This window comes from Diceros bicornis, chromosome 21, assembly GCF_020826845.1.
Source record: "Diceros bicornis minor isolate mBicDic1 chromosome 21, mDicBic1.mat.cur, whole genome shotgun sequence".
NCBI lineage: Eukaryota > Metazoa > Chordata > Mammalia > Perissodactyla > Rhinocerotidae > Diceros > Diceros bicornis.
The window spans coordinates 7,590,868-7,602,712 of NC_080760.1; the positions used below are offsets into that span (position 1 = coordinate 7,590,868).

The 11,845-nt window shown below is 38.5% G+C and overlaps 1 protein-coding gene across 5 annotated transcripts; it reads left to right on the forward strand.

The window, feature by feature from the left end:
• Positions 1–298: 298 nt before the first annotated feature.
• CLXN (calaxin) lies at positions 299–10,427 on the forward strand. 5 transcript variants are annotated; one of them, XM_058564525.1, is made up of 7 exons: positions 299–407; positions 4,016–4,174; positions 4,792–4,896; positions 5,562–5,713; positions 5,994–6,098; positions 8,846–8,930; positions 9,634–10,426. In XM_058564525.1, exons 1-6 carry the CDS (start codon positions 350–352, stop codon positions 8,903–8,905), a joined length of 639 nt encoding a protein of 212 aa, XP_058420508.1. In that variant the 5' UTR covers positions 299–349; the 3' UTR covers positions 8,906–8,930; positions 9,634–10,426. The 5 variants fall into 5 exon arrangements, with proteins under 5 accessions (XP_058420508.1, XP_058420509.1, XP_058420507.1 ...); XM_058564526.1 differs by having other exon boundaries at positions 9,686–10,426; XM_058564524.1 differs by having other exon boundaries at positions 8,846–10,427.
• The last annotated feature ends 1,418 nt before the right edge of the window (positions 10,428–11,845 follow it).

Genomic DNA, 11,845 nt, shown 5'->3' on the forward strand with positions numbered 1-11,845 from the left:
AGACAGAAACCACTGAAAATCAAAACTCCGACGTCAGCCATCAGAACACAGTCTGCAAGGAGCCTGGCCTCGACCTCCAAGTGGGACCGCGCACCCCAGCCCAGGAACCAATAGGCGGCCAGTCCAGCCGTTGCCATGGCCACGCCGAGTGTTAGGGCCGCGTACGCACCCCGCGCGCGCCCGGGAGCCAATCGGCGGCTGGCCGAGGCGTTGCCATGGCCCCTCTGTGTTCTGGCCGCGCGCCGGCGCCCGAGACCCGGCCCGGCTGCCCCAGCCCCAGGCTCGCGAGGGTCCGGGGCGCCGTGCGCCGCTAGTTACCGGCCGCTGCCTGATTCCGTGAGCGCCCGGCATGAATCGCAAAAAGCTGCAGAAGTTGACGGACACCTTAACTAAAAATTGCAAGCATTGTAAGTAAGAATGAAGTGCTGGACGAGCGGAGACTTCTGGGCCAGGTCTCCTGTCCTGCTGGGTGCTAATGTCCGCTCTCAGCCTGCTTCCCGCCTCCAGAGCCTGAGTGCTGCTGGAGCCCCCTCCACACCCATGCCACAAGAGAAATCTGGAAGGAATTCCCGGGGGTTAGCGCCTTGGGGCGGGCACCATGCCTGCCCATGATCCTAAGGACCAGGATCCAGGTACTGCACTCCCATACAGGCGCTTGCTTCTCAAACCCTCTTTGTAACTTACTTTTACCTTAGAGAAAAGTGATTTATACACTCACGAGACACAAGTAGTTTTAGCTTCAGACACAAGTGTAAAATAAGGACTAAAACCCACCAGACTCAAGAAAAGATTCACAACCAAATACGCCTGCTTTCTAGCTCTTTTTAGAGCAAGTAAACTGGCGGAATCCAAGTTCTGGAAACTTAGCAAGAGATCCATAAGGGAAATGGTTATCAATGGCTGAATACCCTTAGGAAAGATGAGTTGAAATGACACAGAAACCTGTATCTCAGAGCAAGGAAATTTGTTTGGAAACCAAAGAGCTCAGCAAAGCTAAACACATGGTAAAGAATCTTCCCAACTCTAGTCTCCCACTTTCTAGTTGCTGGTAGGGTTGCAAGGTAAAGGACACTGCAGGTGACAAGATCAGCACTTATTAAAGGTATCTGCTCTGATCACACATCCTAAAAGGTGGTCCTAGAATTTCATAGTTAACTTTAGAATTGTACTTGGGCAAGGAAGGTATAGTTTAGATGACGAACATATTGTCTCATGAGCAAGCTTTTAAGTTGTGTGCTGATTGCAAAACCACTGGCCACTTGAGGAAATAGGAGAAGCCATAATTTAAAGAATACCCCCATTGTGCAAAGAAGGAGGAACAAACATGTTTTAAGGTAGTTGTAGAGATTATAGGATCTGGTGCCTTCTAATCATCTTTAGTATCTAATGTAGTGAAATGCGGTAAATAAAAGTTATGATGTGTATAAGCATCTTTAAACTTCTTAGAAAAAAGGCATCCTATAATTTAAGGTATTATTATGGTTATTATAATCTGATGAGGGTTTTGTTTTGTTATTTTTCTTAAAATACTTCCACTTCTGGGAAAAGACTAGATCTTCTTAAAACATCTAGTTAACGTTTTGAATAAACAGTACAATAACTGCTATACACAATGCTGAATTTGATTTAGTCCCTGTTCAGTAAGTTTGCAATGTATTGCAAACAGATATTCTGTGAACAGTCAAAAGGTGAGTGCATTAAAAGATAAGTGAAAACATGGCAGGAAAAACAGTCAACTCTTTTGATTTTTGTCCTTACATAAAATTTTTAAAGTGAGCCTTAAAAACCTTGATGATTACAAGTTGAATTCTATAGAAATAGTTACAAGTCATGGACATTATAATAGATTTAAATTTCTTGAAACAGAGGACCTTTCCCCTAGTGTCAGATTTCCTTTTAGCTCTCAGATGATAATCCCACCAGGATGAAATGGATAAATTTTGTAGAATCGGAGAAGAAGAAAATATCTTAAATAATTGTCTAGTTAACCCACGGTTCTACAGATATGGTCCACGGAACACATACACAATCCAAGGAGATGAAAATCCATTCTTGAATTTCCCTTAATTTCATTTAGTATTGTATTCTAGAATTTAGGAAACATTTCAGCAGGAAATGTTTTCTTATGGCTAATCTTTGATCTTTCAGGTGATAAATTAATCTAATATTCTTTAATTTTTATTTCAGCTGAGATGGAAAAATGGCTCATCAACATCTCCCCTGCTAGCATTTCATATACATGAATGGAGTCTACCATTCTTCATGCAGACTTTTTTCCCCAATTACTAACAGCTCTTTTTATTTTTAGAGTTTTTTTGTGTGTGTGTTTAAATATACATAACATAAAATTTACTATTTCAACTGTTTTAAGTGTACAGCTCTGTGGCATTAAGTACAACACTTTGTTGTGCAACTGTTACCACCCTCCATCTCTAGAACTTTTTTATCTTTCTCAACTGAAACTCTGTAGCCAGTAAACTATAACTCCCCTTTTCCCTCTTCCCCCAGCCCCTGGCAACCACCATTCTACTTTCTGTCTCTATGAATTTCACCACTATAGGTACGTCATATAAGTGAAATCATACAATATTTGGCCTTTTTTGTCTGGCTTATTTCACTCAGCATAGTGTCTTCAAGGTTCATCCATGTTGTAGCATGTATCAGAACTTCCTTCCTTTTTAAGGCTGAATAATATTCCACTGTAAGTATATACCACATTTTGTTTATCCATTCATCCATTGATGGACACTGGGGTTGCTTTAACCTTTTGGCTACTGTGAATAATACTACTATGAACAGTGGTGTACAAGTATGTAAGTCCCTGCTTCAATTCTTTGGGTATATACCTGGAAGTGGAATCACTGGATCACATATTGTTTCTGTGTTTAATTTTTTTGAGGAACTGACATACCATTTTCTATAACAACTAACAGCTCTTTTTAAAATTATAACCATTATATCCTTTTCTACTGTTTAATCAGTTTATTTAGTAAATCATTTATTTTCTGGAGTTTTCAACGTTCCTCTTAAATTGTGGTACCCAAAACCAGAAATCACACTCCAGCCCATCCTGATCTGTAGGATGAAGTATGAGTTCTCTGTTCCTATGCTGTCTTCTTTTATATGCACACAGGTTTTGTCCTTGTTTTTAAAAATACACAGCTGTAATTTTGTCTTGTTTTGAAATCATATCTTCCCAATCTTCCACTTATACTTCACATTTAAACTCACTTTTATGTTCTTAATGGTAGGCAATAATTCTTCCACCCACAAACCTTGGATGGGGATTGGAACACAAATAATTAGATCAGTATTTATCAACACCACCCTTTATGCAATTTTGTGTATGGGCAAGTATGTATGTGTGCGTATATCCTATAAGTAAAAATTTCCTTCCTCCAAAGTACTGCTGAATAGTTAAGAACCATAATGGGTACTGGAATATGTTTAAATGCTACTTTATTGGAAAGTGGGTGATTCTGGTTTCCATAATCTGGGTTATGAATTAACTAAGGCTAATGTGAAATGAAAATTGTTGCCTGGTTTTCAGAAGCCTGTATCTATTTCTAGGGAAAAGTTAAGTTGTAAATCTCATGAATGCCTATAATCAAAATGCTGGGAAAAAAGTTACCATTCTTAACCATTACCATGCTTACTTTGAATCATACCTCTACTACCTGGTAAAGTTTAAGACCTGACCTCACAATCATTATTCAGGTAACTTAGCTATTATTATCTTTTTTTTTTTCTTAAATGTGACTGAACTTACGTGTGTTTAATATTCAACTCCTGTTTAGGGAGAAGGCTATTTCTCTCATTTAAGTGGAGAATCCTCTGTAGTGACCACCCGCTATTAACTTAAGGATCATGTATCTCAAAACAGGGTAGTCTTCTGTTGAAAACTACATATTTGATGGCTTTGCTGTTTGTCTATAAATTCATTACTGCAAAATTTAAGTTAGAAATTAAAGATTAAAATGCATTTTTGTTATATCTTAATTTTATTCTTTCCCAGTTAATAAATTTGAAGTGAAATGTCTTATAAACCTCTTTTATAACTTGGTGGGAGAGGGAACAGAGCGGCAAGGTGTGATCCTTGGACTGGATCGTAACGCATTTCGAAACATCCTGCACGTGACATTTGGAATGACAGATGACATGATTATGGACAGAGGTAGGAAGACATACAATATTCAAATGGGCCAAATCCAGCCATAACTGAAAAAAAAAAGTTTGGGGATAATCTTGGTAGGAAGCTTAATGTTCTGAATTTCCAGTTTGACTTGAATATAAAAATTTAATTTTTATATTTATATAAACATATATTTATATTTTGTATTTAAGAAGAGGACAAAGTCAGCTTGAATAACTAGGTCTCCTTTACTTTATATCAAAAAACCCAAAATATTTTTATTTATTTCAGTAAAAATTTAGATATAATCCCATCTATCATGTAATAACATTTCTTTTCTTGAATAACAAAAATGTAAAATTTTATATTAATACCAACATATTTAATATACCAATATATTTGTTAATAATTATTGATTAATATATTTAGATATTCAGAATTTACTTTGTTCCCACAAAATATGAAGGGAAAATGTGTAAGTTTAAATAAAAGTTTTTCAGTGTTACAATGTCTTAGTTTCCTCCTTTGTCAAATGAGAATGTTGGACTATGTGATCCTGAAGTTTTGTCTAAATTTTAAAAGTGAGTAGTACCAATGTGGATACATTACTGAGAATAAAAATGCAGCACAAGTGTTATATTTTACTTTTCTCTTTTTAGTATTCCGAGGTTTTGATAAAGACAACGACGGTTGTGTAAATGTATCTGAGTGGATTTATGGATTATCACTGTTTCTTCGAGGAACTTTGGAAGAAAAAATGAAATGTAAGATTTCAAGTTATCCTATTGGTTTGTATATTATGATTAACATATCTAAAGAATTTAAATTAGTGTCCTCTAATGCAGCCAGTGAAGTAGGTTTGTCTGTTGGTTGGTCGGTTTGAATCCCCATTAGCCTTTTTATAGAGTGAATTCAAGTCAATGATAAGGGTTGAAAAAAATTAATAAAAAGGAAAATTAAGAGATTCTGAGGAGTAGTTCATGCCAAGCAAGACTGCATAGGCATACACTACAAATGCTAATTATACACATATGCATTTGCAGGTATTAAGTATTTTACATATTTCATTACTTGCGTCATAACCATAAAAGTAGAGAACATTGATTCAAATGTTCTGATTTTTAATTAATTCTGATAATTGTGTTTAAGAATCATATTTCAATGAGTTTTCCAAGAGTTTCAAGATGAAAATGTTCAAGTATTGTTCCTTGGTATGCTTTTTCATAGCTGAGCATAAGAAAACTTTTTCTAAAGATTGGTGAATATATTCAACAGGTGTACATTAAGTATTTACTATGGAATTTAGATTGCACTAAGGCCTGCGGGGTTAAGAGCATCAATAATATAGACCTTGGCCTTGAAAACTTTATCAGAGCGAATGTTACCTTAGTGATAGTGTCAAATTCATAATTGGTTATTTTTTTAAAAGATTGCTTTGAAGTGTTTGATTTGAATGGTGATGGATTCATTTCAAAGGAGGAAATGTTCCACATGTTAAAGAACAGCCTTCTCAAACAGCCATCTGAAGAAGACCCTGATGAAGGAATTAAAGATTTGGTTGAAATAACACTTAAGAAGATGGTAAATATGGGTAATTTAGAGTTTTATATTGAAATTTACAGGCCAGATATGGGATAGAAATAAGATTCAAATTATTGTAACTATCAGTTTCCTGCTTGGTGAAGTAAAACACTTAGATTGTGCTCTTTTATTACAATATTAAAAGTTCTTTTCAATTTCACTATTTAGTCTCTTATTTGCTAGTACTTTTCTTCTATTAACACTTGACCATGAAAAAGACAGTACGTATTTGTGATAAGTATTTTCCATGTTGACTAACATATGGCTGGTCACCTCTTAGGACCATGACCATGATGGGAAGCTGTCTTTTGCAGACTATGAACAAGCTGTGAGAGAGGAGACTCTTCTACTGGAAGCTTTTGGACCATGTCTACCTGATCCAAAGGTAATGATATTACTTTCACTGAACAGTAACCAAAATATAATGTGGAGTCAACAACCCAGGACTTCTTGGTTTGGTGAGTGATGGATCAGATGAATCATGTTCACCCACAGAGAATAGCTTCTAAATAGAGAAACCCCACTGAAGAAGAACCTGCTGGTTCATTTCATAGTACTATTGTAGCCCAATGCTATTTCTTTTCATTCATTAACTTATTAATTCATGTAAGAAACAATTATTGAAGCTTAATGTGTGCCAGAAACACAGATGAAAGGCTCAATGGCTGCACTCAAGGGCTAATATTTTCCTGGGAAAAGCCAACATGAAAATAATTATACAACAGAGTGATAAATATTATTATAATAATAGTTAATGCCTTGTGCAGTGCTTCATCTATGCCAGGCATTGTCATAAGCACTATGCCCATATTGCCTATTTAATCCCCTTAACAACCTTATGAAGTAGGTAGTGTTATTATCCTCATTTTACAGATGAGGAAACTGAAACTCAGAGAGTTTAGGCAACTTGTCCAAGTTCACTCACAAATTATGGAGTACTCTGGGTACCCTGGTGCTAGTTCCATAGAGATATGTATAGTGCTGTCGTAGTCAAGAAGAGGGCATCTAAACCAGCTGTATGGAATGCCTGGTAGGACAAGGAAGGCTTACCTGGATTTTTAAGGATACAATAGTCAGCCAGGTCAAAATGGAGAACAGTTTTAAGCAAAGAGAATGACATATGTGTGATAGAAAGAGAGAGAGAGAGCAAGAGATAAAAATGAATTTGTATTGGAAGAGCGTTTGGTGTGTATGAGACTGATGATGAGGCTGGAGATGCACAGAAGGGCCAAGTCCTATGGAGCTTGGAGCTTGGATTTTGTTTTGAAGGTTGTGAGGATTCATTGGAAGATTTTAAGCAGGTGTAGTGATGTGATATATAAATATTACCATATACCCCACCCCCAATCTCCGGTATGTATCTCCAGCTGCCTATTCAGCATGTCCAATAGATAATAAACTCTTAGTTTTCCTCCCAAACTTGCCCCTCCCCAAGTCTTTCCTGTCTCAATAGATGACACCCCTGTACACTCAGTTGTTCAGTCAAAAACCTAGGAGTCATTCCTGGTTTCTCTCTTATAGCACTATTAGCTACTCCTTCAGAATATATCCTTGAATATAGCCTATTCTCCACATGTCCACTGGCCACCAACCTAAATCAAGCCATCATCATCTGTCACCTAGCCTAGATAGTTAGCTTTCTTGTTTCCACTCTTGTTGCCCTACTGCCTATTTCTCCACAATATCTAGTATATTTAAAAACATATCATGCCCCTCCCTGGCTCTAAACCCTCCAGTGGGTTCTGAAGTCTGGACAGTGGCCCCTTTGTCTCTCTTCACCCATATCTCTTACCATCTCCCATTCTCTTCCCCCTGGAGCTACCCCAGCTGTTCCTCCCTAGATACCTTTGTACTTACTGTAGCTTCTGTCTGGAACGTCCTTTCCCCAGACCTTCACATGCCTCAGCTGCTCACTTCATTCAGTCTCTGCTCAAATGCCATTGACCATATTAATTACACCTCCCCCTAATCCCCTAACCCTGCTTCTTTTTTCTTCATTGTTCTTATCATTACATAGAATATATTTACTCATGTACTTATTGTCTGTCTCAACACATAGATGTAAACTCCCTGAAGGCAGGAAGTTGGTCTTTTTTTCCACCATATTTCCTTATATACCGTACATAGCACATTGTAGGTGCCTAGTAAATGTTGAGTGGATGGATGGATGGGTGGGTGGATGGATAGACAGGTGGATAGATCTCAGAAGTGCCTGATGGAGAGTTCTGCATCCATCTCCTTCCATCTCCTCAGGAACTACTTCATCATTTACCTTTATCTTTACCCTACATCTTCAACCTCTTCTCTCACTACTAAAACTTTTCTATCAGAATTTAAATAGATATAAACCTGTTCATCTGAAAAACAGAACAGAAGAAAGAGAGAAAAAGGGAGAGAGAGAGAGATAAGGGAGGGAGAGAGGGATGGAAGAGAGAGAAAGGAAAGAAAAAGAAAGGAAGGAAGGAAAGAACAAAAAGGAGAGAACTTACCTTAATTCCACACCTACTTCTATTCCTTGTCTAATGGCTTTCTTTTTCAAGACAGCCAAGTGTCTTGAAAGAATTGTTCATATTTATGACCTACACTACCATTACTTCTTCCAGTCCTTCCAGAAACTGCTTTTATGAAGGTCACCCCCCCCCAAATCCTTGTTAATAAACCCAAGTGTTCGGCTCTTGGGTTCTTGTCTTACTGGACCACTTCTCTTCCCCACCTCCAGCTCTCAGTCTAGCTTCTCCTGCTCCAAGAAGCATCTCTGCTGCCTGCCACAGCCTGGCTGTGACATAATTAGTCCTCCTGGACTCTTCAGGTCCACTGTGTGTTGACCCCATTGCAGCCCTCATTGTAGTGCATTAAGCTCACCAGTTTCTGGCTGGTGTCCACCACTAGGCTGGAGGCTCCTGAAGAGTTGGGTCATATGGTCTTGCTTGTCTCTGTCGTCCCAGACCAACACGATGTTTGGAATATAGTCAGCACTGTCACCATCTGTGAGTGAAAAATGCTTAAGCATCACAAGTTCTTGATTCCTACCCTTCTTCCATTATCTTGTCTCTTCAAATATTAAGGGGACTTACAGAACATGTTGTGCCTTTTTTGAAAGTGTGTGCTAATTTGAACACTTTTATTTTACAGAGCCAGATGGAATTTGAAGCCCAAGTATTCAAAGATCCAAATGAATTCAATGATATGTGAATGCCTAAATGTCTATGTTGTCTCAGTGAGTAAACAGGGAGGCATATACAGATGGTGTATTTGTCTACACAGCTCAGATAGATGACGTTGAATGTTCGAGTATGTTTAGGGGTGGGGGATGGGGTTCACTTATATGTATCATTCAGCTTTAGTGTAAGATACAAGTAAAATAGACGGAAGACAAGAAGTTCCTTATTAGATGTTGTTAGGTTTGGCAAGACAAGTTAGCATTGCTAGGGATATTTTATTATATAGACTATCTGTTGAAGTGCATAACTGTCATAAAAACGTTTGTATTAATGAAATGAATAGAGAGATTATATAATCATGGGTTATTAGGGCAAATATTCTTCATGTCAGAAAGATCTTGGGTACTACATTTAAAAATCACTGAAACTACTGAATTTCCTTTGGAGCAGTAAATAATTAAGATGGCCTCCAAAGAATAGTGATGCGGGCATTTGGCATTTAAACACCTTTCTGCTAGGCATTGAGGGGGATTCAGAGAGATGAAAGAAACATGGACCCTATTGTAATATGATCTATATTATTGTTTGAGGCTTTGCCATCACCATGTAACTAGACAGTTACAGTCTAGGGCAAGGGTCTCATCGTACCCATCTTTCTCCTTTTTTTTTAAATTTTATTTATTTTTTATTGCGGTAACATTGGTTTATAGCATTGTATAAATTTCAGGTGTATATCATTATACTTCTATTTCTGCATAGATTACATCATGTTCACCACCCGACGCGCCCCTCTTTCTATCTGTCGTGGCAGTTAGTACAGTCCTCTGCACAGAGTGGGCCCTCAGTAAATACTGTGGATTAAAAAGCACCAAGTACCACAAGAACAGTCTGAACTTTCAGCGAGCAGAGGAAGAGGAGAGTGCTCTTTATGGGTTTTAGTGGGTGATGCATGGGCACAGCTTTCCGTTGATCTCTGGAGTCATCTCGGATGCCTTCCTCTGTTGCAGTCAGTTGGGGAACCCCCTCTGTGTTCTGTCTCCTTCTCTCTCTCCACCTCAACCCCACTCTCTCTCCCCATACCCCCACCTGGGTGCACCTCAGTGGCACCCTCCCCCCGACCTGGGATTGCCCTTGTGCCCCTCTTTCAGGAATCTCTCACACTATGCCCCACCGACCATTAACTCATGAAGATAGACCTGTCTTCCCCTGTGCTTCTAGCTGCCCAGCAGGTGCCTCTGGTCATTGGATGGAAGTGTGAGAAAGACAGGGCCTAGTTACGTTCCTGTGAGCTCCCATCGACCTCATTAGTGACCGCGTGCAAGCAGCTGACAGGCTGTATGCAGACATCTCTTCTGTCCATATAGAAACATTGAGAAGCTACTTGAGATCCCTTTTGTTACTACATATGCATTATTAAATTCAAGAAAAATTATGTAAAAAAATGGACTGTTACAAATAAATGAAATAAGCAATTCCATGAAATAAAGGATATTTTACATCCAAGTATTTTCTTAAAGTTTTAGATTCTTATATAGGTGGACTTGGACACAATTTTTCTATCTTGAGTAAGTATAAATAATGCAACACACAATACTTTTAATTTTTTAAATTGTATTTTTCATATAACAAAGTAATAGAGGTTCACTGAAGAATATTTCAGAAGTTTAGGAAATTAAAAAATAAAATTAATTTTCTGATATAGATTCTCTCAGCCTTTCTTAAGGCATTTGTAAATATACCTATATTTAGGCACAGAGTATACCTATAGTTTTTAGTTGATTACATTGAAAATGCTCCATTGTAAGCTGCTTTTTTATGTACCACTATCTCACGAACATTTTCTCAGGTCATTGAATATCAGCTTGACTTGTACTGTCTGCCTGGTGTCCAGTCTTGACAGACTTCATTAAACCACTTCCCACCATTGATATTTTTGTTGTTCCCACATTTTTGCTATTATAGGTGATTCCCAAAATGAACCCTCCTTGTAGATAAATCTTTTCACATGCATCATTGCTTGCTTACTTTGGGTGAGTTTGTAAAAGTAGGAATGTTGGGTTAGAGGCCTGCGTAATTGTGAGATTTCCAGAATATGTGGCCAGATTCCCCTCCGGGAAGGCCTGCTATGCCTGAGGCATGTGAACGCTGACCCGCTTCCCTGTGGTGCCCATTCCTTTGCCTTCTTTGCCAATGTCGTGGACCATAATTGACCATGGTTTTAATTTTTCATTTAAAGAACTAATCTTATACAATTGTATCTAAACATTTTATTGTAGGTTGAGTAAAAATTGACTTCCATGTGAATAACTCTGTTTATTACTTGATGTTATTTAAAACTAAAAGATCTTTTTAAAAAAAATTGTAAATAATTTTAGTGAAACTTAAAGATGATGTCCGTACTTGACTCTAAGGACTCATGAGCTCTGTTCAAGAGCTTCTCCTATATTATAGAACACACCCCCTATGCTTTACTCCTCATAATCTGCCCAACTCGTTTCCTTCTGCTACTATATCTAGGATTCCGGATTCTCTTAATTTCACTACTGTATCAACTCATACATGATTTTAACGCTAAAAATTCACTCAGCTTCATAGCAGGGTCATCCAAGTACCTTTGAGGAAGAGCTTTCTTCCCTCTTACTCTGAGCTCAGCAGCCACTCTGGGCCTCACCTTCCCATTGCCAGGTTTGCCCTGACTCTTGCTTCAAGTACAGCCAACTGTGCTTAGCCCTGCCTTTGCCTACCTTTGGGGCAGCTGGGTTAGGACCCCGGATGAGCAGTTATAATTTGGAAGATTGAGTACAGCCTCCCTCTCACTGGCTCCTCGAAGGATTGGCTTCCCCTTCTCCCCACACTCCAGGAGGACCAGCAGAAAGCTGCCAGGCCCCTCTGGCAGAAGTGCGCATCGCCCTTCAAGCAGCACGGACAGATTCTGTTTGGGAAACAATCAAGCCCTTTTTTTAACTACAGG